This window comes from Jaculus jaculus, chromosome 10 (genome assembly GCF_020740685.1).
Source record: "Jaculus jaculus isolate mJacJac1 chromosome 10, mJacJac1.mat.Y.cur, whole genome shotgun sequence".
Classification (NCBI taxonomy): Eukaryota; Metazoa; Chordata; class Mammalia; order Rodentia; family Dipodidae; genus Jaculus; species Jaculus jaculus.
In genome coordinates this window covers 19333603-19361021 of record NC_059111.1, presented here as the reverse complement: position 1 = coordinate 19361021, position 27419 = coordinate 19333603, and the positions used below count along the sequence as shown (strand labels likewise).

The 27419-nt window shown below is 50.1% G+C and overlaps 1 protein-coding gene and 1 non-coding gene across 3 annotated transcripts; one reads left to right on the top strand and one right to left on the bottom strand.

The window, feature by feature from the left end:
• Positions 1-163: 163 nt before the first annotated feature.
• On the top strand, positions 164-27032 carry Pkm (pyruvate kinase M1/2). 2 transcript variants are annotated; one of them, XM_004666718.3, is made up of 11 exons: positions 164-301; positions 10511-10677; positions 11932-12023; positions 16083-16214; positions 16503-16689; positions 17964-18234; positions 19381-19531; positions 19676-19828; positions 23502-23668; positions 25667-25848; positions 26321-27032. In XM_004666718.3, the coding sequence occupies exons 2-11, from the start codon at positions 10524-10526 to the stop codon at positions 26425-26427; spliced, it is 1596 nt and encodes a 531-aa protein (XP_004666775.1). In that variant the 5' UTR covers positions 164-301; positions 10511-10523; the 3' UTR covers positions 26428-27032. The 2 variants fall into 2 exon arrangements, with proteins under 2 accessions (XP_004666775.1, XP_045016204.1); XM_045160269.1 differs by lacking the exon at positions 23502-23668 and adding an exon at positions 22939-23105.
• On the bottom strand, positions 17440-17546 carry LOC123464169. Its single transcript, XR_006639410.1, has one exon. It is a non-coding gene; the product is annotated as a U6 spliceosomal RNA (small nuclear RNA).
• Positions 27033-27419: the final 387 nt, after the last annotated feature.

Here is a 27419-nt window from a genome sequence, read left to right as displayed (position 1 = left end):
CTCACACATATCTCAATGCAGTAATTTTGATCTGAAGTGTCCTTCCGCCACGGAATGTAGTTCTCCCCAAAAGGACAACCTGCGGGGCCCGCCTCCGCGACGCTTCCTCCCGGAGGTGCCGGAGCCCGGCGGAGACGCGGAGGGCGGGGCGCTGGCGGCCGGCGGCCGGGATTGGGCGCGGGGCGGGGCTGCGGAGGGATCGCCGCAACTGGGCTCCGGGATAACCTTGAGGCCGAGGAAACGGATTCTCCCACTCGAGCTACGCTCCCGATCGTCTCGCTTCTCCCCTTGTGCAGCCGAGGTGAGCACGCCGGCAGTGAGCGGGGCTAGAGGCCGGGCCGCCTGCGTTCCGCCGAGACCCTTTCCCCCGGTTTCTGCGGAGCCCCGGGCCTGCTACCCACACACTCAGACGGGGGGATGGCGCAGGATCCCGGGCATCCCGCATCCAGCCGGGCTTAGGAGAGAGCAGGAAAGCGACCCCCGCCCGAAGTCGGACGTGGTCAGCCACCCCTTTTCCCCCTCCTCCTCGCTGTGTTCCCTCCTCAGTCTGAGGTTCCATCCTCCCAACGTCCTCTCTCGTTCCTTGCATCCTTGCTACCCCGGTCTCCTTCCTCCAGTGCTCCTCCCTCCCCCTTTCTCTCTCTCTCTTTCTGTAGCCTTGCTCCCAACTCCGTGTGCTTCCCTGTCCCCCCTCACTGTGGTGCCGTCCTCGTAACCTCTCCCAGAGACAACTTCTCCAGGATCGCCCCTTCCCCCGCCCATCCCCCGTCCGGCTCTTCCCGCGCCTCGGCCCCCTCCTCGTGCCGCCCCTCCCCCTCCGGTCTGGTCACGTCCGCTGCTCGGCATGGCATCGCTCTCGGGGCGCCCGCGTCTCCGCCCCTCCCCCTCGGCTGTGGTCATGTCCGCGGGCTTCCCGCCGGCCTGTGATTGCGGTCCTGCCCGCCCCTCCTCGGATGCTGCCGCAGGCCCGGCGCGGGCAGCGGTCCACCCGTCCAAAGTGCAGTGGTCCAGGGTCGGGCAGGGCTTGGGTGGCCCGGCGGGATGTAGCGATGAGCCGAGCCGGGAATGCAGCACCGAGCGACCTTACGTAACTCGGCCGTGGTCGTCCCCCACGCAAGGCGAGAAGGGGTGGCGCGACCTTATTTCGCGAGGCTAGTCCTGCCGGGTCCCTAGCACGGTGGCCACGACCTGCAACTACTCGCTCCATCCTGCGGCGGCGGGGCTGCACGTCGCATCCGGGACCTGACCGGACCTGCACTGCTCGGGCTGCACCCCCCCCCCCCCCGCTTCCCCCTTCTTCACCACGAGGCCCTCTGCGTGCGGTGGGGGCAGGTCACGAAGGAAGGCGCGCGCTCTTTTTCCCTCCAGCCATGTGGGTCCAGGGCTGCTTCACAGAGGCCCAGAAGATCAGCATGACCAGAATGGTCACAGCCCACAGAACCCAGGGTCTAATTAGGGAAACACCACTTATCAGTAGTCATTACTGTGAGGAAGACAGAGCCAGCCTCCTGCCGGAGGGGGCAGGGGAGCAGGAAGGCACCTTCCCCGGGTGAAGGTTATTGGAAGATGCAGTTACGGAAAGATGTCTCTTGACTGCTGGATCATCTCTTCCACCCCCCATTGATAAACTCGTGTGCATAAAGCGAGGCTCGTAGTGAAGATGCAAGCCGGGTAGATACCAGCGCGGTGCACCTTGCTCGCGCTCTGCGTTGTGGCGCACACTCTCTGCAGTAGCTAATCTAGGGACATGTCCAGAAAGAAGGACATGCGGACGTCCTTCTGGTCATTGAGCAAAATACTTAATCCACAGCGGAGCTTAAGGGCCTGAATTTGAGGCCTCTTGCCCTGACGCTCATCATGCAGTTAATCTTTGGGAGCCAGGACAATCTCCTAGCAACCAGTCTCCGGGGATCCCAGTCAGGTGTTTATGGAAAGTGACTAATAATGTTACTTTGTAACCCCCTCCTGTTTGCAGCAGCAGTCAGCTCTTTGTTCTCTTGAGAAAAAGGGTTCATCTAGACAAAGGGCTAGTGGGGGGGGGCTGGGGAAACCCTTGGTATTTGACTTACTGGGGCAGTAAAGCAGTCACATGTATGTAGATTGAAATCTTCCACATCCTAGCCTGGGCTGCTCCTTGCGGGGTTCTAAAACTTCTTCAGACTCCTCCTGGCTGATTAGAGGCTAGGGTGGGGGGACAGTCACCGGCAGTCACCCGTGTTGCCGGTGTCTAGGCTTAGGGAGGAGGGTCTAGGTCAGGGCTCTTGCAAGCATTGTTAGCAAATAATTTGCTCCTGGTGGCCTGGGGGATGTTGGTTGGTTAATGCAGTGAAGCTGTCCTGTGGGGAGGGGTAATGTAACCTATCACCAGAATCTCTGGGGGCTCTGTGGGCAAGATGACTCAGCCTTTCAACTTATCCTCCTTTGAGAGAATTCTCATCCTTGGGTGAGTCAATAAGTCAAACGATGAAAAAGCTTTTTTTTTTTTTTTTTTCTTAATTAAAAATGTCTCTGAAAAAAATCTCAATGAAACAAATGACCAGGCTTTCTGTACTGGCCTAAGAGTTTAGGTGCAGAGTAGCTGGGATCCTGAGGAAGTGACAAAGACTTTGTTAACTCATTTCTGAATTATACTGTTGGGGGGAGGATACAATGTTTCTTATAAAGCTGTTAATTTCTTCACGCTGAGGCAGTGGGAGAAATGAGGCAATAGCCATGGGCAGGAAGGTGAGAAAAATGCAGCTTTTGCAATGGTAACTCCTATTGCTTGCGTTTTGGTTGATTTTTGCTTCAGCTTTTATGAAGCAAGTCTCCTGTGTTGGCCAAGAGCTAAGATGGAGCTGAAGGTAGAGGAAAATGACTCATGGACCATGACTTCAATTTCAGAATCACTGAGAATGTCCCACAGCCAATTAACCACAGTCAGGCTGAATCTGAGACGAGAGAAGACCATTCTTAATACTGCTATACTTTTTGGCGGGGGCGGGGGGGGGAATCTTGGCAGTTTTTACCGCTAGATAACTTGAGTAGTCTGATAACTTTGGGGGTGGTCTTGTGCAGCCTCGGCTGGCTTTCAAGGGCCTCCCGGTATCTGCCAGTGGGGGCACTGTTAGGGTCACCGAGTGGTTGCAGCGAGGCCACGCCCCTGCGGTGGTGCGTGCCTGTCCGCACGTAGGAGGGAGAGCTGGGTTGTAGTACCTCCCAGCGGCCTCAGAGGCTTACCTTCCCCCATTTCATCCACCAGCAAAGCCCCTGGAAGCCCTAAGCCTCTCTTTCCTGATGTCAGCAGGCATGCTTGGAAGGAAGTGTGGGGCTGTGGTGGGACAGATACCCAAACCAGCTATATTAGGGCCGTGCACGTTTGCTGGTTGTGGTGTTTAGGAGCGTGGACCAGCGTAGTACTGACTGAACAAAATCTAAAGGGAACTGCTTGCCTCCCTAGCATCTTTCATTGACCTGTATGTAAAGCATATTGTAACTTTCAGCAACTGATCTCTCCAGCAGTGACTGTAAGAGACTTGCCCCATCTGTGGACTCAGGCATGCTATGTTAGGGATGTGGGGTCTGCCAGACCCATTTTGGAAGAGGCCAAAAGTTTTTTTAAATTATTTAATCTATTTATTTATTTGAGAGCGACAGACAAAGAGGCAGATAGAATGGGTGTGCCAGGGCCTCCAGCCACTGCAAACGAACTCCAGATGCATGTGGCCCCCTGTGCATCTGGTTAACGTGGGTCCTGGGGAGCCAAGCCTCGAACTGGGATCCTTAGGCTTCACAGGCAAGCGCTTAACCACTAAGCCATCTCTCCAGCCCCAAAAGTTTTGATTTAGAGGTAAGAAAGGAGCTAAGGGTGTATATATAGCTCAGTTGCTAGAATGCTTGCTTGCCTAGCATGTCTGAAGCTCTGGATAATAAATAGATTTCTAGTACTGAATAAACTGGATATGGCATCCTAGGCTGTAATGCTAGCACTTTGATGGATCAGAAATTAAAGGTCATTTATTTTTGCTACATGGTGATGAGTATGAAGATAGCCTCAACTCAAACATGAGACCCTGTCTCAAAACAAAAAGAAAATGTTTTTGGTTTTTTGATGTAGGGTCTCATTCCAGCCCAGGCTGACCTAGAATTTACTATGTAATCTCAATGTGGCCTCGAACTCAAGGAGATCCTCCTACGTCTGCCTCCCAAGGGATTAAAAGCATGCGCCACCATGCCTGGCTGTTTTAAATTGCTTTGTGTGGTGGCCCCCACCTTTGGTGCCCAGCACTCAGATGCTGAGGGATAGGAGGATCACTGTAATAAGTTGGTGGTGAGCCTAGAACTTATGAAAATATTTATTTATTTTTAGAAAGTATAAAAGTTTCTATTCATGCTCTGTTCTGGGTGGTAGAAATACACATGCTAGGGTTTGGGTCTTTACCCTTTTTAACTCAATAAAAACAACACAGTAGACACAGTTGCAGGCAGATACACTAAATAGGTCAGTGCTCTTGGACAGCTGGCAGTGACCTCCCCCCTCCCCCTGCTGAAGAGGACGCACTTTCTTTAAATGCTGAGCCATTGCTCCTCCTGCTTGCACAGGGTTTGGAAGGGTCCTAACTCAGAGTCCTGCGACCTTGCAGTTTCCATGGTGTGGGCATCTTGCCTAGACGCACTGACCCACTGGTCAAGCCTGCTGATGGAGCACCATGTGCCAACACAAGAGGTTCTCTGAGCATCTGGAACGAAACCAGGAAAATCCTCAGCATCTGAGGACTTCAGCAGTTCCCTAATGAAGAGCTTTCTGCCCTTAAGTAGAGTGGTCTTTCCTGGGAGCATGCCTTATTAACATGAATTCTGTACTTTATTCCATACAATACTTCAAAAGTAGGTAGAGCCTGGGGCTGGAGAGATGACTCAGTGGTTGAGGCGCTTGCCTGCAAATCCTAAGGACTCATGTTCAACTCCCCAGATCCCGTGAATGCACAGTGATGCAAGGTTGCACATGTGGACAAGGGGGTTCACGTGCCTGGAGTCCAGTTGCAGTGGCTGGTGGCTCTGCATGCCAAAAGTAGAACCTGTTGGGCTGGGGAGATGATGGCTCAGGTGAAGTGCTTGGAGCTCAAGCACTGGGGTGCCCGAGTTCAATCCCCAAACCCCAAGTAAGAAGCTGGAAGTTTTTAGAAGGCTTCTGTAATCCCAGCACATGGACAGTACTGAGGTGGGCGGCAGACTACAGAAATTCTTCCAAGCTCAGCGAAAGCCCAGTGAAAGAAAGAAAAAAGGTAAAGCAAGAAACCATGCCTCAAATAAGGTAGACAGATGAGGATGAACCTGAAAATTATGTCCTGATCTACACATGCATACCATGCTGCCTACACTCATGAACACACACAGATAGTGATAAAAGAAAAATTAGAGCAGGACCTGTTAAGGTTCGTTTAGATAAAAAGAGTTGATGGTGGTGGCTTTGTTTCTTTGAAAAAATGTTACTTTCGAGCAGAGGGCCTCTAGCCACTGCAAAAGAGTTCCAGATGCATGTACCACTATGCATCTGGCTTTACACGAATAATGGAGAATCAAACCCGAGTCGTTAGGCATTGCAGGTAAGCTCCTTAATTGCTGAGCATCTCTCCAGCTCTATTTAGTTCTTTTGAGGTAGGGTCTCACTCTAGTCAGGCTTCTAAGATCTGGGATTAAAGGCATGCACTAGTCCTTTTAGGGCCCTGTCCCCTCTGGAGGAAGGGATCTTCCAGAGAGCAGGCTGACATGACTGTCACATCATGATACAAACTTTGTGATGGATGCTGGAGGAATACAATCTTGAGGAGATGCTGATGACCTTGGAGGGAGAAAGTAGGCCTGGGGTGCTATCATTATTGGGTGGATATCCAAGCATGGTTGATGCATGTCCTTGCTGTTGACAGCCGTCTTACATAGATGTAGGCTCCTGGTCATCATGGTTTATTAGGGCAGAAGTGATCCACATCTTTCCCAGCATGGCCTGACAATAGTGCTAATTCTTAAGGAGCAGTGTGTTGTGTTTTTTTTTTTTTAACTTTTATTTATTTATTTGAGAGAGATATACAGAAATTGGTAAGTAGAGAGAGAGAGAGAATGGGAGCGCCAGGGCCTACAGCCACTGCAAACGAACTCCAGACGCGTGCGCCCCCTTGTGCATTTCCAGCCCCCCTTTTTTATATTTTTATGGTGATGTTTGCCCCTTGTTTCTGAGAATAGCCAAAAGAGATGAAGGAAAGAAATGAGAAGAGCCAAGAGCTGCCCTTGATTGCAGAGTGGGGCACCTGGACTGAGGCCTTGGCTCCTGTGTCTCCTTTCTCACAGAGGAGAAATGGCTCTGAGGAAGATGCTGCTGCAGGGGCTCAGGCCCAGGAGTAAGGTTCCTGTCCCTGGGCATGCCGCTTGCTGCTGTCTGTGGACACACCAGGCTGCTCCCGCCTTCTGCTGGAGGTTGGCTCTGCATGGTGGTGCCTCCTGAGGAGGAGGATGTAGTCGTGAGTCACACTGGCACGGGTGGGGCCACATGTCTTGGCAAGGTACCATCCAGTTTCCCCGTAAGGAGGGGAACCCTTCCCAGAAGGCGTTCTGCCTATTGCCCTAGGTAGGTGGTTGGTGGTATGGGCAGCTTGAGTTGGGAAGACTATAGGGGGCCAGGCAGGAGAGCTCCAGTTCTCTCCTTAGAGAGGTCAGAGCCTCAGGGATTAAAAACAAAAGGGTTTGGTAGCCTGGGGCTTAAATCCCAGCATTTGGGAGGTAGCGGTTGTAGGTTCACTGTGAGTTCAAGGCCACCTGGAGACTACACAGTGAATTCCAGGTCAGCCTGGGCTAGAGCAAGATCCTACCTTGAGAAACGTAACAAAAAATAATAATAATAAAGGAAGAAAGATATCTAGATGGTTTGTCATTGTTCATTTCTATCCAGTAGCCAAAAAACTGAGCCTGTAGACTTGAGATTTAATTCAAGATGGGAAAACAAGGTATGTACTTGAGGCCAATGAAATTACTGCTTCGAGGATCCCTTCTCCACCAGAACATCTTAGTCACAAAGGTTTTCCTGTCAAGCCAGAAAGCAGTCACAACAGGAAAGACAATGAACAGATTTTTGGCATGGAATGGTCCCATAGATTATATTCCTTTTTTGTTTTTTTGCTTTGAGGTTTTCCGTGGATCAAGGTTGACCTCCCTAGGTCACTGAAGGTGTTCTGCTGCAGTGCACTTGTGATTGGGGCACAGGGGATAGACATGTGACACCACATTTTAGCTGAATATTTCTGAAGGGCAAGGGGGTGCATTACATGAAACTTAACAGTTCATATAATTCCTGCCAGCAGCTTCACAGGATGCATACTATTTTCACAAAAGAATACATTTCCAATGTTTTTTTAATAAAAACATTTCAAGTCCCAGGTTTTTGCCTTTAAGCCCAGCACTCAAAAGGCTGAGGTAGGATTGCTGTGCGTTCAAGGCCAGCTTCGGCTAGAATGCAACCTTGCCTCAAAACAATAAAGAGGGGAAACTTGCTATAATTCTGCCACCCAGGATAACATGTTGCTAGTTTGTTATTGTCTTCTTAGGGTTTTTTTCCCTCCTTGTATGTTTAATTTTATTTCTCTTCCCTGAAGAGGGTAGGGTTTGGGTGCTTTTATAGAATAAATAGAAGAATGATAATAAATCATAGATCTAGAGACAATTCAGAGAAGCCAGGTAATCTGGAAGCTGAGTTATGATCCTCATGAGTTCAAGGCCAGCCTGGGCTAGAATGAGACCCTGCCTCAAAAAGAAATGAGGAGCTCACACGACTTTAATCCCGGCACTCATGAGGCAAAGGTAGAAGGATCTCTGTGAGTTCGAAGCCACCCTGAGACCTCATAGTGAATTCCAGGTCAGCCTGAGCTAGAGTGAGACCCTGCCTTCAAAAAAAAAAAAAAAAGAGGGAAGGGAAGTAAATTGACTTGGGGGTGGAGTGGGGAGATCAGAGGAGCCTATAAGAGCTCACTTTCCCTATCTATTTTCTCTTAGCAGTTTTGTGGTATTCCCTCGCGGTGCCTGCGTTTATTTTTTTCTATATCATAGCTGAATCTCTAGGATAGCCTGGTTATTAAGGTAATTTCTCCATTACCCCGAAGAGCTTTAGTTACACTCAGCTTTTACCTTAATCCTTGTACAGCTCTCCAGGGCAAACCGTACTCAGCTCTGAGCGGTCTTTGCAAGTGGGGCCAAGGAGCTACCCTGAGTCAAAAAAAGAGCAATATGTCACCGGAAGCCCAGGCCCAGAGAACCGAAGGTATGACTTGATCCTCAGTAGCCCTAGGCAGGAATTTGCAAGGAGACCCTTTCTTTGCCTGGGAAGAGCCAGCTGTTGGTTTTTCAGGAGAATATAAGCTCTTGACTCCATTTCACACGTGCAGATGTGGTGGGGTCACAGTTCAGTCCTGGGACTGGATGGACGCCCTTGCAGCGAGGCCTTTGCATCTTGTTGGCCAAGGGGGCTGTCACCTTAGTGTGTCTGGGAACCCCAAGGGTTTTAGCCATGGTTTCATCTACCAGTGAGTAAGGACCAGGTTTGCTCAAGGCATCCCAGACTAACTCAGATTTGGGGAAAGGGAGCAGTGTGACTGATTCTGGTAGAGTCACCTGAAATTTAGATGGGTCATTTAACAAGCACTATACTATCTCCAAGTACTAGGTGCCAGAAAATAGAAAGCCAGGTGCGTCCCCAAAGGAGACCTAGTATGTCTTGGGGAGTAAGGAGACACACATTAGAATGAGCAGTGCACTGGCCACTGGGAAGAACTAGCTGTTATCTTGCTTCCCCATAAAAGTTTTAAATTTATTTTTTATGGACAACTTCCATAATTGTAAACAATATCCCATAATTCCCTCCCTACCCCACACCCCCCACTTCCCCTTTGAAACTCCACTGCCCATAAAAGTTGCCTGTAATGCAAGCACTCAGGAGACTAAGAAGGAGGGTTGATTGCTGTGAGTTCAAGACCAGCCGTGACAAGATCCACTCCCCGCCCCCCCCAAAAAAAAGGTAACGCCTGTAGACTAAGTTTCCCTTTACTCGCCAGTGGTTACAACACTCCTTGGGCCATTGAAAAGAGACTCCTTGAGCCACCCAGAGAAGCCAGGTAGTTAAGTTGGGGGTGGGGTAGGTAGGGGTTCTTGATTCAGGGTCCTGGGATTTGGGTCCTACGTTTTAATGCCAGGCACAGGGACAAGGAGAGAGATGTTTATGGGCTGTGGTTGCAGTTTTAAGCTCAAGAGTTTTAAAGGGAACCTGTTGGTGTGAGAACTTTTTTAAGAAGCGATGTCCAGTTTGCTCAGGCCTTCCTCCCAATACTGCAGAAGCTTTTCTGGAAGCTTTTTCCTGTAATCAGCTAGCTAACTGGCTGGGCAGGTTGTAAGACAGTAATAAAGTAAAGCAAAGGTCAAGGGTTGTGACCTGGGTGGTTAATTACCCAGAGCAGATGCTCCTGCTACCCAGAGGTGTATGTGCTACTTATTGGCCTTAGAAAGGGAATCAACACGGTGTGTCAAAAATTATTTAGGATGCCTTAAATCCCAGCGTTTGGGAGACCATGGTAGGAGGGTTGCCATGAGTTTGAGGCCAGCCTGGGACTGCTTAGTGAATTTCAGGCTGGCCTGGGCTACAAACAAAACCCTACCTCGAAAAATACAAACAAAACAGAAACAGTTAGGGAAGGTAGGCATAATCCTGGCATTTAGAAGAGGCTGAGGCAGGAGGATACTGCAAGGTCAACCTAAGCTATACAGTGAATTCCAGGCCAGCTTGGACTGTGTGGCAAGACTGTTTCCAAAACAAGAGTCATTCCAGTCTCCTTGAGGTTTTCAAATTGCTTTGAGTGTCTTGTAGATGTGATTGTCTTTTATTGGCTAAAAATGACAGGTGTTTTTTGATGACGGATTTTTGCATTTCAGGATTCTTGTTTGTGTTTGGTCAGGAGTTAGGTTGAACACAATGCTTGTGCCTAGTAGAAGCTGAAGGGGAAAAAATGAGGCGGTGCTTTGGATTTGTGAAGACCTAGGACCCTGGAGCTAAAAATTAGACTTCCTGGACTGTGGTTGGGAATCACATTGGGTTTGGGTGAGAATTGTAAAGGGACAGCGTGGGTGCCTCACCAAAGCAGTCTTAAGACAGCTTGGCCTACAAAGACGTAGGTTTCCCAAAGGCACGAAGCTCTGCATTGGTGGTCTGTTACTGGAAGACTGGTCACAATTTTTGGAAGCTCCTTCCATACATGTAAGATGATACTCTATGTAGGGTTGGTGTGAAAGCGATCTGTTCTATTTGATCACAATTACACAAGCCCTTTGCCCAATTTGAGGGGCGCCTACATAACCGGTGCATGTCACGCCTGTGGCTTGTGCACAGAGCTTGGTTATTAGGTTAATGTGTAAGCAGGAACTGACCTTCCGTGCCAAGTGGCTTATTAAGAAGCTACTCTCAGACTGATAGCTCTCCCTTTAATTCCCCTGGGTGCAGGATCCCAGCAACCATGCCGAAGCCTCACAGCGAAGCCGGGACCGCCTTCATTCAGACCCAGCAGTTGCACGCAGCCATGGCGGACACGTTCCTGGAGCACATGTGCCGCCTGGACATTGACTCGGCCCCCATCACTGCCAGGAACACCGGCATCATCTGCACTATCGGTGAGCGGGCGCCATGCTTCCACCCAGACAGGCTTCACTCACTGTTGATGGGTTCTCCCTTGAAAATAATATAAGGATTCCAGCTAGCTAATCCCAGTTCCAAGCAAGGCTTTGCATGGATTCTTAGGGAAACTGAGGTCATAATTAGCATGTGCCGGGCGTGGTGGTGCACACCTATAATCTTAGCACTCAGGAGGCAGAGGTAGGAGGATCGCCATGAGTTCCAGGCCAGCCTGGACTAAAGCAAGATCCTACCCCCGGGCTGGAGAGATGGCTAAGCGGTTAAGCGCTTGCCTGTGAAGCCTAAGGACCCTAGTTCAAGGCTCGATTCTCCAGGTCCCACATAAAAACCAGATACACAAGTTGGTGCATGTGTCTGGACTTCGTTTGCAGTGGCTGGAGGCCCTGGCATGTCCATTCTCTATCTATCTGCCCCCCCCCCCCTCTCTCTCTCTCTCTCGGTCTGCTGCTCTCAAATAAATAAAATAAAAATAAGATCCTACCCCAATCCTCCCCCCCTGCAAAAAAAAATTAAGAATTAACATGGAGGGGAAGCTGTCTTGCAAGTCTGCAGGACCCCGAATTCAGTCTGGAGCACAAAGTAGTGCATGCATGTACCTGTGGCAGTTGAGGCAGAGCCCACAGCAGGGTACCTTGATATGCATGCCATGGTGCATGTAGCCATATATGTACACACACACACACACACACACACACACACACACACACACACACACACATATATATATATATATATATATATATATATATATTTGGTTTTTCAAGGTAGGGTCTTGTTCTAGCCTGGGCTGACCTGGAATGCACTATGTAGTCTCAGGGTGGCCTTGAACTCACAGCAATTCTCCTATCTCTGCCTCCAGAGTGTTAGGATTAAAGGCATGTACCACCATACCTGTCTAAATTTGTTTTTTACTTATTTATTTGAGACAATAAGAATGGTCACTCCAGGGCCTCTTACCACTGTAAACAAACTTTTACGTGCATATGCTTGTTTGTGCATTTGTCTTTATGTGGGTACTGAGGAATCAAACCTAGGCTGACAGACTTTGGAAGAAAGCACCTTTAACCACTAAGCCATCTTTCCAACCCACTACTAGCCTCTTACGCACTTCAAAAGACTTTGCTATTGGGGAAGGAGACATTTAGGGAAAAACTAAAGAGAAGCAAACTGAGTGTTTTCCTAATGGAATATCCTGTCTTTCCCCCTCATGGTGTTCAAATGTTTTCTACTAGGCCCTGCTTCCCGATCCGTGGAGATGTTGAAGGAGATGATTAAGTCTGGAATGAATGTGGCTCGTCTGAACTTCTCTCATGGATCTCATGAGGTGAGCCTCGGCTGGCTGCAGGAACACTGGGGTGCTTATAGGTAATGGGGAAGAGGACTTGGTGTTCATTAGTCATGGTAGACCAGACAAGTCCAGGTTTTACAATGAATGGGACGTTGTACTAGCCCATCCCTCTTCTCTTCCTTCCCTCTATTGGCCAAGTCTTCTTGAAAAACAAGGCCTGTTTTGTCACACTTCAAGGCTCTCTCACATACCTAGGTAACATTTAGTCCTCACAAAGGAAAAGGAAGGTGTTGAAGGTTTCTGCTGGAAACCCCTAGGCCATTGCAGGTCTTGGCCACTTGACTCTCCTGCCACAGGGTCTGGTGAATTGGAAGGGCATCCAAAGGATAGATTCTGTCCTGGTTCAGGCTCAGGACATCTGGGCAGGCCCAGGAGAAGAATTTCCACTCTCATAAACCAAAGATCAAGTCTAATGCACTGTATCTGATACCCTATATTCCCTGCCCAGGGGTGCCACTGTATTAAAAATAGCCAGTCAGGGGCAGAGGGTAGGAGGATCACCATGAGTTTGAGGTCACCCTAAGACTACATAGTGAATTCCAGGTCAGCCTGGGCTAGAGTGAGACTGTCTCAGGGGAGGGAGGTAGAAGGCCAGTCAGCGCTCTCTATGGAGCTGGTAAGGATGTGTTTGAGCTAGGGTTGTTTATTAGCTGGCCTGACTTGTCAGGAGCCAGATAACAGCTGTTGGGAAGACTTTTCCAAGTTTAAAGCAAACCCATCAAAGGCTGTGGTCGAGTGAAGGTTGCCTGAGGCACAAAGACTGCCTTTAAAAAAATTTTTTAAGCTTATTCATTAGAGAAAGACACAGATAGACGAAGGAAGAAAGAGAAAATGGATGCGCCAGGGCCTCCAGCCACTGCAAAGGCCCTCCAGATGCGTGTGATACCCTGTGCATCGGGCTTATTTGGGTACTAATTGAACCTGGGTCCTTAGGCTTCGCAGGTTAAATGCCTTAACCAGTAAGTCACCTCTCTAGCCCAAAACCTGGAGAGATGGCATTTGCTTGCAAAGCCAAAGGATTCCGGTTTGACTCTCCAGGACCCACATTAGCCAGATGTACAAGGGTGCAGATGCATCTGCAGTTTGTTTGCAGTGGCTGGAGGCCCTGCCCTTTTCTCTCAAATAAATAAATAAAATATTTTTTTAAAGCCGGGTGTGGTGGCGCACGCCTTTAATCCCAGCACTCGGGAGGCAGAGGTAGGAGGATCGCCGTGAGTTCAACGCCACCCTGAGACTCCATAGTGAATTCCAGGTCAGCCTGGGCTAGAGTGAGACCCTATCTCGAAAAAACCAAAAAATTTAAAAAAATTAAAAAAAAAAAAAAAACCTTTAGGCCTGACCATGGGATTTCACATTGGCACTGATGGAGTAGGGAGACTTTGCTCTCTCAGATTTTAATCTTGTTTGGAGTAAGGAAAAGGTTCCCCTGTGAGGTCATGTCCTGAGGGGTTGCCCTTTGGCCTTTGGAAGTTAAGTTTGGACTAAAAATAAATCCTCAGGAGTAGCAATTCAAGGAGCGAATCCCTCCTTCTGGAACACGAGACTTTTCATCATAGATCCCACAGTCCATGCTCCATAAACAGCCTATGGCCTGACAGAAGCCCAGTCCCCAAAGATCAGTGAGGACCAGACTAGACTAGTCCACTGAGAACCTAGGAGTGGGAAGATTCACCCCTACTGGGTGCAGTGATGCAGTCTGAGGCCAGCCTGGGATACTGAGGAGTTTGAGGGTAGTGCAAGGCCCTATCTCAAAAACAAAAAGACCACTGCTTTTGACACACTGATCTTTTTTTTTTTTTTTCTCCTCCCACGTGCCTCGGCATTTAGCAGTGACCAGTGGTTCACCATAGTCTCCAGTGTGCAGGAGAAGGAGCAGAAATAGATTGCGAGGTGCTGGCCTTTAGGCTTCATGTCTCCTTTCATTCAGTAAAGTAACACCACACAGCTCTGAAATGGCAGGACCAGTCGGATCTGCTGCGCCTGCTGGGCGGGGGGCTGGCTCAGCTGAGATGGGTTTTAAAAAGAACCATGAGAGGCATTTGGAGATTATCTGTACTTTAAATCTTACTCCTAGTTTGGAATTGGGAACTTTGCCCCCAGTCATAGTGAGTTTATTTTTTGGTTATAGACCAAGATGAGATTGTCCCCCACAAGGTTTTAGAAACTCACCTGTGCTCATGCCCTGTGATGTGGACGCTGTGGTCTGCCTGCAAATCAAGGTCTGATTTCATAGACACCTTCATAGGAGCTGGAGCTATGATTTTTCCGTTGTGGAGTTTTACTTGCTCCCGAAAAGCACAGAGATGGCTTTTCCCAATAGAGAGACGTATATTGTCTGCTTCTGGTGTCTGGGCAGCTTTGGCACAGACTCTGGTTGGTGGTTCACGTGGGCGCATGAAGTTTGTTCTGCAGAACATGCAGTGCTGGACTGTAGCGCTGGCAGAAAGTCCTGACTTTTACACGGCCTAAATTTAGTGCCTCCGACAAGGTTGGCACCAACAGATGCTGTCATCACCATTTGATCATGTTCCAGTAAGGCACAATTGTACACAGTGACTCACAGAAACATGCCAAGAGGTGACCATATGGAGAAGTTTAATATAATATCTTCCCATCTGATTGTTGTTATTATATATGATTTTACATCTCTGAAACCTAAGTTGCATATTTAGCTAGGGTATAGCTCAGTGGTAGAGCATTTGCCTAGTTATGAGCCAGGATCCAGTTTCGATTCTCCAGGTCCCACAGAAGCCAGATGCATGTGGTGGCGCATACATCTCGAGTTCGTTTGCAGTGGCTAGAGGCCCTGGTGTGCCCATTCTCTCTCCCCATCTCAAATAAATCTTTTTTTTTAATTTAAGAAAGGACAAAATCTTTTTTTTTTTTCACTTCTATATTCTATTTTATGCTGTTGCTGACTTGAGATAAAAGGTTTTTATAGCTTATAGTAAAGAGTTATTGTGGAGTGTGTATCTGACTTCTGCCCCAGCCTCCTGTAGATAACAGACCTGCTTGCAGGCGCAGTGCTCCTGAACACAGGTGGTTATGAGACAAGGCCCATAAAGTGCTGAATTAACTGACCCTGTTATCATCAGGGCCACATGGCTTGCACTCCCTAGAGATTTTTTTTTTTTTTAATCTTAGCTTGGCCCTCAGGCCCTTTTTTTCTTTTTAGTCAGTCAGTTATGGCAGATGATTTTAAAAGAAAAGTGAAAGGGGAAGGACTTAGGGAGGAGTGGAGCCGCGATTTGTGAAGAAAAGCTACAAAGCAGTTCCTTCCTTCAGACACAGGCATCGGAGCCCATGTTCCTCTGTGGCCAGGCTCCAGAAAGTGATTGAGAAACCAAGTCTGTATGACCATAGTGATGAGCTGTTGAGCTTGGACCACTGTTGGCTTAAGTCAATAATGTGGAGTTTGAATTGCAGTTGGGATCGATAGAGGAAAAAGCAGAGAACCTGATACTGGTTGCCAAGGGCAGACTTCTCCGAATGCACTCTCGGAGTCCTTTGCGTTAATTGCTTTGTTTGCTGAAGGGACACAGCTACTTTTACGGTGATGTGTGTTCATACCTGTGCCTCTGGTAGGTTTCAGTGACATTATTCTGAAAATGTTTCTAAGATTTGCTGTGGGGTGAGTTGGTAGGTGGTAGAAGTCTTTAAAGCAAAGGAGGTTGATGCCATCAAAGGTGGATGGATGGGGCTGGTGGGATGGCTTAGTAGTTAAGACGTTTGCCTGCAGAGCCAAAGGACCCAGGTTCAATTCCCCAGGACCCACATTAACCAGATGCACAAGTTTGTTTGCAATGGCTGGAGGCCCTGGAGTGCCCATTCTCTCTTTCCCCCTTTCTCTGCAAATAAAGTAGCAAATAAATAATTTTTAAAATATTTTTTAAAACAGGGTGGATGGCAGTGAGCTTCAATAATGGGGTGGGGGCCTGGAACTCGGACGGGCTTTTCCTAGGTGATTGCTAAGCTTTGGCTCTGGAATTGGGGCCAGGTGTGGAAGACAGTTTCATCTCCCTTTCTTCTCCCCAGTACCATGCAGAAACCATCAAGAATGTACGCACGGCCACAGAAAGCTTTGCATCGGACCCCATTCTCTACCGGCCAGTGGCTGTGGCTCTAGACACTAAGGGGCCTGAGATCCGGACCGGGCTCATCAAAGGCGTGAGTATCCTGGGACAGCAAGCAAAAATGGGAGGACTCAGAAAGCAAGTGGCTCAGACTACCTGGGTGCCATGTTTCAGGGGGCTTTTGATGTATCACTACGAAGGAATGGTTTTTGTCCTAGGAAGTAGTGTCACAGAGGAAACCTGAGGCTGGCCTCGATCTCACATTGATCCTCCTACCTCAGCCTCCAGAGTGCCACTCACGGCATGTGCCATCATGCCCGGCAGGTCTGGGGGAGCTGGCTGGCTTTTGTGCTGTGCGGGCTCACTGGCTGTCTGTCCACAGAGCGGCACCGCGGAGGTGGAGCTGAAGAAGGGAGCCACCCTGAAGATCACGCTGGATAACGCCTACATGGAGAAGTGTGACGAGAACATCCTATGGCTGGACTACAAGAATATTTGCAAGGTGGTGGAGGTGGGCAGCAAGATCTACGTGGATGATGGGCTCATTTCACTGCAGGTGAAGGAGAAAGGTACGTGCCTGGACTCAGGGTCTCCTGGCATGAATGAAAGCATGTGTGTCCTACACTTCTTTCTGATACAAAGAAGCTTGGAGTTGCAAAGCCTGTCCCTGCTCTGGAATTCCTCCTGTAACTCACAATGGTGGTTTCCTGAGCTCTCCCCTGTTTTGCCTCTAGGTTACGGGGGGAGGGGGTGCAGACTAGATTCCCCCATCCATTGCCCTGGTGTATATAAACTGATCTTGAGCTTTCTACATAGATTCACATTGAACTCATGATTCTTTATCTCCCAAGCTCTGTAATTCTGGGCATGTGCCACCGCACAGCAGTAGCAACCTATGAGTAGATGTTACTAGTCTGTTCTAACCTGCCGGTAAGGCTCATCAGCAGGCCTGTGGTAGCATTGGTAAAGTCTTGCTTATGGTTCTCCAGCACCCAAAGCATACTCATCTGGGGGCTAGAGAGATGGCTCAGTGGTTATAGTGCTTGCTTGCATAGCCTAAAGAAGGACCTGAGTTCAATTCCCCAGTTCCCGTGTAAATCCAGATGCACAAGGTTTCATATGTCTAAATTCGTTTGCAGTGGCTGGAGGCCCTGGTGTGCCCGTTCTCTCTCCCTCTCCCCCCTTCACACACACACACACACACACACATATATATACACACACACACACACACACACACACACATATACACACACATACATACAGACCCCCCCAACTTTGTCTCAAATAAATAAAAATGTTTTTTGTTTTTTTTAAAAAAAAATAGGGAACGCTTCACGAATTTGCGTGTCATCCTTGTGCAGGGACCATGTTAATCTTCTCTGTATCATTCCAATTTTAGTATATGTGCTGCCAAAGTGAGCACACAAATAAAAATGATTTTTTAATAAATAAATAATGCGTGAGAATGAAAATACTTAGTAGCAGAGGCCAGTAAGTTAAAAAGGAGACATATAGGGAAGAAAAAGGAAGGGAAGAGGATACTTAATAGGTTGATATTGTATATATGTAATTACAATGATTGTAATGGGGAGGTAATATGATGGAGAATGGAATTTCAAATGGGAAAGTGTGGGGGTGGGGAGGAAGGGAAATACCATGGGATATATTTTATAATCATGGAAAATGTTAATAAAAAATATAAAAAATAAAAATAACAAAAAAAGAAAGAAAGAAATTACGGATCTGGGGGGAGAGAAGGTCAACGCCCCTGGCACTTGCCCTTTTGCCTGCTGGTGGGGGTGTGCCCTCACTGCTCTCCTTCCCCCGCCATTTCATCCAGGTGCTGACTTCCTGGTGACCGAAGTAGAAAATGGCGGCTCCCTGGGCAGCAAAAAGGGCGTGAACCTTCCAGGGGCCGCTGTGGACCTGCCCGCTGTTTCGGAAAAGGACATCCAGGATCTGAAGTTTGGGGTGGAGCAGGATGTGGACATGGTGTTCGCGTCTTTCATCCGCAAGGCGGCTGATGTGCATGAAGTGAGGAAGGTCCTGGGGGAGAAAGGGAAGAATATCAAGATCATCAGCAAGATCGAGAACCACGAGGGAGTCCGCAGGCAAGTCCCCTTGTGCCCCTTTGGTACAGATCCACGGGATTGGAGCATCGTGGGGGCCTAGAAGACATTTCAGATTTTAAAAGCAAAACCAGCCCGGCATGGTGGCACATGCACTTGGGAGGCTGAGGCAGGAGGGAGTGCTATGAGTTCGAGGCCAGCCTGAGACTATAGGGTGAGTTTCAGGCCAGCTTGGGCTAGAGCAAAATGCAACCTCGAAAAAAGAAAAAGCAGACGTGATTGAAATGCTCAGAACCTGACCCTGTTCCGTGTACAGGCTCTGGACCACTGGTAGAGCGCGCTGGGTCGCATCTTCAGGATCTGGGGCCATCGTGTGCTCTTGAATGTGCGCTGGAATAGGGAGATGGGGGACAGTGGGCTGGGTTTAGCTTTTGCCCACCACCCATGTGGAATCTTGGGCATGCTGTTACCTTGGTCTTTTGCTTGAAGAGCTTCACACCGTCCTGGCTCAGCTTATCCATTGCCCAGCGCTCACAAGACAAGGTGGCCAACCTGCTCCTCTCCTTGGCTTCCACTAGAAAACCTCAATTTGGCATAGTTAATCACAAACCTACTTGGATGACTTAGAAGTGTGCTTGGAAGGAAGGTGTTTATACCCACCCTGTGGCTCTCCTGTTCTTAGCTTTGTGTCTTTTATACCAGGCATTTTGGAATCCCCTTTGCTTTCCTCATGAGCCATAGGTATTGGTTGACTTTGGCTCTAGGCCAAGCAGAATCACCTTGCCTTTAGCAAGTTGGAAGGGAACCACCTCAAGACAGTGACCCTCATATATATATATCTCCAGTAGCAGTCAGCCATCCTTGGGGGTTCTCTTTCTTGCTTAAAGAGCTCGGTAGAGAGTGGAGATTGTAGAGAGAGAAAGGAAGGGCCTCGGAGGTACAGATGAAGAGGAGGAAATGAGCCCATGGGGTTTTGGAGCAGACCTCATCTCCTTTCTTTTTCCCCTTCAAAGAAGCATGCATAGTGGTGTCTAAGAAAGCCGGGAGGCAGAACCCTTCCCTGCGGGAGTACCCCATCACCTCTGTGTGCCCATGTTTATAGTCTGCAGGAGCGTCCACACCAGGGAGCCCCAGGAAAGCTTCCCGCCTGTTGCTGCTGCTGTTCCATGGTCCCTCTTTCTCTGTCAGGTTTGACGAGATCCTGGAGGCCAGCGATGGGATCATGGTGGCTCGAGGTGATCTGGGCATCGAGATTCCCGCAGAGAAAGTCTTCCTCGCTCAGAAGATGATGATCGGGCGATGCAACCGAGCTGGCAAGCCCGTCATCTGCGCCACACAGGCACGTGCCCGGGCCCTCCTGCGCATGCTCGGTGCGCGTGCACCCCACCCTGGCGCACCTGCGCATCAGTGTGTAGTATGTACTTTTTTTCTCAGAAGGTGGCCCAGGCCATGTCTTACTGTCGCTCTGCACCCCCTCCCCCAGATGCTGGAAAGTATGATCAAGAAGCCCCGCCCCACCCGGGCCGAGGGCAGCGACGTGGCTAACGCCGTCCTGGATGGAGCTGACTGCATCATGCTGTCCGGAGAAACAGCCAAAGGGGACTACCCTCTGGAGGCTGTCCGCATGCAGCACCTGGTAAGCCCCCGGGGTCCAGACAAGCTGCCACGGAGCTGCTCTTTTACCCATAGTTACTCATCTCCCTCCAAGCCACAGCGACAAGAGTGATGTGCTGTGTGTCCAGGGGTGGGGAGGGGTGCTTTGATGTGTGTGTTTTGCGTTTACTGCCTATAACTTGCTCCTCATGGGGCATCGTGTGACATAGTCCACTTCTGGCTCAGGACGTAAATGTTCTGGGTTAACTCCTGCAGACAGAGGCTGCCCTGTTCCTTCTCTGGACTGTCCCGAGGGACTGGGTGCCCGTGTGCCCCTAGCTGTCCTGTCATTGTGACTTCCACTCTGACCCCCCTGCTGGTCCCACAGACCAGTGCTTCTCCGCTGGTGGCTGTCGCCACGCTGAGCTGCCTGAGCTGGCTTTGCATGGTGTCTGTGGCATGGGACCTGCTGTGCCAGATCAAAAGTAGGGCCAAATGACTGGAGGCAGGGCTACAAATAGAGACAGGCAGAGAGAAAGGGCACTGAGCCTGGCAGGCTTTGGACTAGGAATCTGGAAGAGTTATGGGGACAACTTCCCCCATCCCCCACCCCCCTCTGGGAATGAATTTTAAGATCCATTTCATGTTGGGTGAGGTGGCTCACGCCTGCTATATAAGTCTTATACTCAGGAGGAAGGAGGATTGCTATGACTACAGAACGAGGCCCTGTTAGAGATTTAGCCATGCCCCTGTGAGAGCCTGCTCTGGGGTTTCCTGAAGAGTTAACTGAGGTGTTCTAGGTCATTTTCATCCCCTTTAAAAAAGTTTTTTTTTCTTTGAGAGAGAGAAAGAGGCAGATATGGAATGGGTACACCAAGCCCTCCAACTGCTGCAGATAAACTCTAGATGCATGCACCACCTTGTGCATGTGGCTTATGTGGGCACTGGGATATTGAACCTGGGTCCTTTGGTTTTGCAGGCAAGTGCTTTAACTGCTAAGTCATCTCTGCAGCTTCTATCCCATTCTTAGCTAGCAAAAGACCCCTACCCTTTGTGTGACCCCAGCTCCCATAAGCCACCAAATTAAAAAAAAAAATCTCTATGTTGGCATCTCACTTCTTTCCTGCTTTACAGCTTTTGTGTTCTGTTATTGAACTTGAGAAGTTTCTGAGGTGAACTTCTTATCTAAAACTGTGTCCTTGGGCTGCTGGCAATATCCCTGGTAGATTTCCCCAGATTGAAATCAGTGGAGACCAACCCTTCCCCAGGGATGTTGTGTAGCCTCGCCTGGCACATCACCCGAGATGTGTGAAACAATTTGTGTCAAAAGACCAGTGCCCTTGGCTCATTCTCACCGATGCCCATGACAAGGAAACCACATGCCTTCAGCATGTCACCTCCAGAGGGCAGTTGCCCTCCTGGACGTCCCCTTGTGTCCCCCATCTCTAATTATCTTACCTAGTTCTGTGACCTCCTAGCCTCAAAGGGTGGAAGGATGGCAGCTGAAGCCTGCAACCACATTCACTAATTTTTTTTTTAATTTATATCTTCAGCAAGTCACTTAACCTCTCAAGACCATGTCCTGAAAATGGATTTAATTGAGGTTTATATAATTATCGTCATTTGCAATAAACAATTACTGCTCTTATTAAATGTCAGATAAGCCCCTGTGCACATGGATGCAATCTTCATGACTCATATTGCCTCAATAAGTGGATAAAAGTCACGTGAGAAGTATGGATTTGAGACCAGGTTTGCTGACTGCTGCAGCACCATCGTCTATCTAGCAGCTTGGGACAGGTGTCCACTGGCGTCAGCTTTAGCTGTGAATTCCGTGTCCTTTCTTTCATGCCTGGCTGTCCTTGTCTGTAGAGACAGACACCTTAGGCTGGGATCAGGGCACTGCTTGGAAGATTACGTCATGGGATCTGGGTCAGGCCATAGCTTCCCCTTCAGGGGTACAAGCCTCTCCCTCTGTCATCAGTTAACACCATGGACAGTTTCTCCCCCTAACTGTTCACTGCCTCCTCCTGTGTCTAACTGATACAGTCCATGACCGATAGCCAAGCGCTAGGCAATGCCAGGTACAGTTCTGTTTCCTGTTCGTGTCCCATGTCCTTTGGGCTGCATGCACGCTATTCTTACCAAAAAGAATAATTTTTAACCCGGTAAGACCCGCCACACACCTGCTTAGACTGTCAAATTAATCAGATGTTACCCATCCCCCTGTACCCACCACTTACTAAGACAGTAGCAATTGTATTATAACCTTCTAAAGCTTAAGTTTTCTTTCTAATTCCTGGCGTTACCTGAGCAGGTGATCTGTAACAACTCAATAGCCGTCTTGTTACTGTTGTAGTTAATTGGATTTTAGTTGGTCTTTTTAAACGCTCTTGCATGCTTCCTCAGGCACCTGTCTGTTCACATGGCTGCTTAGTGTGCCCGTCTCAAGTTAGCGAGTGTCCCCTGTCCTGCTGAGGACTCCACTATTTACACTGCGTGGCTTTGTCTTCTGTGACTCCCCACCACCACCCCCGGCTTTCCTGAGCCACTCCACCGTTTCACGGTGTAAGTGCTCCTTGCACCCCTGTGTCTGTGGACACACAAGCCCTCGCTCCATGTGTGTGTCAAAGCAAAAGCCAGGCCAGAAGCCCCACCACTGACAGCCATGTGAAGAAGGGAGGCCTGTTCCTTCCTGTAAGCTGTGGCACGAGGCAGTGTGGTCAGGTCCTGGCTCCAGCTGGGCATGTCTCCATGCCGACCACTACATCGCCCAACTCCAAAACAAAATACTCTTCCAGCCAGGTGTGGTATGCACCTATAATCCCAGCACTTTGGGATGCTGAGGCAGGAGGATCCCAAGTTGGAGGGCAATCTGAACAACATAGTGAAAGAGAGAGAAATTCCTTTCAGAATGGAAGCCTTTTCCCGGTGTTGGGAAAGGGGTCACCGTAATTGAGACAGTCCCCACCCCTAGGAGCAATATGGACTTGTTACCACCCTGCCTCTGCATCTGCCTGAAGGACAGCTTTAACCTAAGGATGCCTTCCTCTCTGATTAATTACCCCTTCTGTCTTTCCATGTGTTGTCTCCTCTCCTGCTCCTCCTCCTTCATCCCTCTTCCTCGCCCCCTCCTTCCCTGCGACCTTACAGATAGCTCGAGAGGCCGAGGCAGCCATGTTCCACCGCCAGCTGTTTGAAGAACTTGCGCGAGCCTCCAGGCACTCCACAGATCTCATGGAGGCCATGGCCATGGGCAGCGTGGAGGCTTCTTATAAGTGTTTAGCGGCAGCTTTGATAGTTCTGACGGAGTCTGGCAGGTAGGGCCCTGAGGGCAGGTGTCACCCTAGGATAACAGCTTCTTGCTCCAGCCACTCCAGGAGAGGGCACCCGGGCCAGGGTGCAGCCTCTTTCTCCATCTACAGGAAGGCAGCCAGGGAGGTCACGATAGGGCAGGACCCAGGGGTCCTCTGATCTGTGGGCACAGTGGAAGTCACAGGCACCCGGTGCAGGATGGTTCCTATTTTTTTGCTCTTGCTCATTTCAAGACCTCTTAATGATTGGGCTCTTCCGTCTTTGTTGCCCAGGGATAGATTCCTTCCCAGCTGTCTGTGACTCCTCCCCCTCCTCTCCCTTTGTGGCAAAGCTCTGACAAAGCCCTGTGTGTCCCCCCCCTCCCCTCCTCTCGTCCCTCTGGACGGATATTGCTCCCCTAGATTGCCCGCGAGGCAGAGGCTGCCATCTATCACTTGCAATTGTTTGAGGAGCTCCGCCGCCTGGCGCCCATTACCAGCGACCCCACAGAAGCTGCCGCCGTGGGCGCCGTGGAGGCCTCCTTCAAGTGCTGCAGTGGGGCCATTATCGTCCTCACCAAGTCTGGCAGGTAGGAGGCGGCAGTGACTCCCTGGGGATGCCCTGCTCTGTGGAACCCCTCCTTGGGGGTCCCAGAGCAATGCATTGAGATGGTGTTCAGATGGCATTGGGCCAAGGTAAGACCCCTTTCCGTCTGCCGCACGGACCATGTAGGGAAGGAGCTCCCTTGGACCCAATGGTCTCTGAGCAGCACTTGCCAAACAGATGGCCAGTTTTGCTTGTTCTAGTTATTATATGTGCTTTCTTAATTCAGTGTAAGCCAGGTGTGGTAGCACACGCCTTTAATCCTGGTACTCAGGAGGCTGAGATAGGTGGATCACAGTGAGTTCAAGGCCAGCCTGAGGCTACAAAGTAACTAGTCAATCTGGGCTAGAGTGAGACCCTATCTTGAAAAAAGAAAAAGATTTAATAATTCCATTTGGAGCTGGGCATGGTGGTTAATGTCTACAATCCCTGTACTTGGGAAGCTAAGGTAGAAGAATTGTCATGGGGCCAGTCTGGGCTACAGAGTAAGATCTTGTCTCAAAGAGACGCTTATACACAATTCATTTGGAAAGAATAACGTAACTGTTGGGCATGATGGTGCACGCCTTTAATTCCCAGCGCTTGGGAGGTAGAGGTAGGAGGATTTCCTTGAGTTCAAAGCCACCCTGAGACTACATAGTGAATTCCAGGTCAACCTGGGCTAGAGTTGAGACCCTACCTCGAAAAACCAAATATATATATATATATACATGCATATATACTGTTTACTGGTCCCCATCTGTTCCCAAATATGAGTGGGTCTGGCCATTTTGCTGGCATTTTCAGAGGCCAAAGACTTCCCAGGCTTTTAGGCTATCTGACTTGGACTTGATCCATTCCTGGCTTGGCACATCATCTTCTCCCTCGTCCTTCTAGTCTGGGGGTGTGGAGAGGAGAGACGCAGTGCCCTTGCCCTGTGGGAGCTGTGGCTGCACCTAGGAGAACCAAGGTGTAGCCTGCAGCGCGTCAGTTCTGCACCTCATCCCACTCTTGGCTAATCGGCTCCAGCCATTAGGGATGACCTTTGCAGAAAGGGTCAACCCCTGCTATTTGGCTATTCTTAGCTCTAGTCTTCTGGGATTTCACTCAGCAGGTCCTGACTTTAGCAGCCGCTCCCCCAGAAGGCTATGTGTAGAGGCCAAGCCTGAAGCAGGGTGTTTTCTGCTGTGATGTGCCTCATATCCCGTCACCTGTTGCATGTCCTCAGGGCTAGCCTTCTGGAGCCCAGTTATTTCTGTCAGGTCCTGAGACACAGCTGCGACTCTTGAAGTATATAGTTGCACAGGGACCTCACAGTGGATTTCCCACCTTCCAAGGGGCCTGGATGGGCTGAGTGTGTCCATAAAACACCTGTTCTTGCCTTCTGAGTAGCACCCGCAATTCTGAGATCATAGAAATTCCAAGACTTCTCTTGCTAGCAGGTTTGAGTTCAGAGCTTGGCTGTTGGAGCTGATTCAGGGCCCAGGGCCATGTGGTGTGGGGAGGGCATAGCTGCCCAGCCACCTCCCACTGCTGGTTCCCAGGAGCTGGTCACTCTGTCGCCGTTGTTCGCCCATATCAGGAACCAGGAGCTGACCACGTGCTGCTTGGCTTACAGCTGTTGGCTGGCAGCTAGAGGAATTGGGTGCCCTGAGGTTGGGCCAGGGCTGTCTCTTTGCCAGATGGAAGAGTTCTGGGTGTGGGAGGGGCTTTGCCAACCATAGCCGTGCAGGGTAAGCGGGTGAGGCTGCCTGCTGTGTTAGGACTGTCTGCCAGTAGGAAGGCAGCAGAGAAGGTAAATGGTAGCACAGCGCTGGGAAGACAGGAGCTTCCCTGGATTTGGGGGACAATTCCCTGATCTCAAAGAAAGGATGTCCCAGGGACCAAGTGTGTGGTCATAGCAGGCTGCATCTGAGTGTGAGTTACTGCGTGAGGGTCCTGAGTGCTTCCTGGAAGGCTACTTGGCCACTGCTGAACGGTGTCTCTCACCTGTTCCTTCCCTCAGGAGTGCTCACCAGGTAGCCAGATACCGCCCACGCGCCCCCATCATTGCTGTGACGCGCAACCCTCAGACAGCCCGCCAGGCCCATCTGTACCGGGGCATCTTCCCCGTGCTGTGTAAGGACGCCGTCCAGGATGCCTGGGCTGAGGATGTAGACCTCCGAGTGAACCTGGCCATGAATGTTGGTACGTACCTGGGATCCTGGGTGGGTGGGACGTTTTAAGCGCTAGCTTTCTGGAAACCTGAAGAATTTGGGGAATGGAAAACGAGACATGCTGCCAGGTGTGGCGGCGCACGCCTTCCGTCCCAGCATTTGGGAGGCAGAGGTAGGAGGAGGATTGGAGTGAGTTGGAGGCCACCCTGAGACTAGAAACACCGAACTGTAGGATGGTACAGTCTTTGACATTGTATGAGGTGGGACGTCATGAGGTAAGAGGTTTGTCCTTGGTAAAGGCTCTCCACCCCTGGAGAATAAATTGAATGATGTCCAGAGGCCAGCTCCTTAGCTTTGTGTGGGACGGGCAGCTGGCGCCATCTTGTGGCAGGAGAAGGTAATGGGCCGTTGTTGGGCCCCGGTGGGGCTGTGGAGCAGTGACCCGAGTGTGTGTACCGAGTGTGTGTCGTGGCTTGCTTACTCACCCAAACTCTCTTCTCCAGGCAAGGCTCGGGGCTTCTTCAAGACTGGAGATGTGGTGATCGTACTGACTGGGTGGCGCCCTGGCTCTGGTTTCACCAACACCATGCGTGTAGTGCCTGTGCCGTGATGGTCCCCCGGAGCCCTTCAGTCCCTCCCCACCCCCTGCCCCCAACCCGTCCATTAGGCCAGCAGTGCTTGTAGTGCTCACTCCAGGCTGTAGTGTGGCGCTGGTGGGCTGGAACACCAGGGAAGATTAATCCCTGCGTGGGACACGGCCGTGGTTAGATCCGTGCTCGTGCAGGGCTTAATGCAGAGCCTGTCTGTCCTGTGTTGGCCCTAACCCAAGCCAGGAATGGAAGAACACAGGACTGGAGTTCCCCAGAGTTTTTCACAAGAGGACAACATGTTTGTGTGCTATGTTCAGTTCCTGTAAAATGTGCTTGCCTTGAGAGCACCCTGCCCTGCCCCCAGCCTGGTCAACATAGCCAGAGTTAGGGGCCTTAGGGCAAGGGGCTGGGCTTCCGGCGCAGGCAGACTTTAGCCCTGGCCCTTACTAGCTCCCCCAACCTCCTTGGTCTCCCCCACTTGTGCGCTCTGCTCTTCTGTTCCTGTACTCCACTCAGCTGTCGCTGCAGATGAACACTCCACCTTCCATTTTCCCCATGACTGCAGCCGTCTACAGGCCTGTTGCTATGGAGCCTACCTGTATGTCAATAAATAACAGCTGAAGCACCTGTTTCCTCTCTTTTCTCCTGGGGAAGTGGTTGAACCCTGCCCTCAAGCAGGTGAAAATGGCAATAGCTCTGTGTCTGCCCCAGCACCTCTCCCCCCCCCAACCCTCCGGAATGCTGTGGTCTTACCAAATAAATGATCTTCAGTCCTGTCCATCTGTGAGGTGCTGGGGTGACTGGCTTACTGCCTTGGGACTATGCCACCCCCTTTCAGCACCTTTGAGGTGTGGGGCTGCGGGAAAACCCCTATTCTATTTGAGCCCAAAATGGGAGTGTCCCTGTTGCTTACTATGGGATAAGGTGATTCTTGCACTAGTTAGACCATCCTCCAGTAGAGGGCGCTGTAGGATGAGTTCCTTGTCTGGGCGCTCAGAAGGTTCTAGTCCCA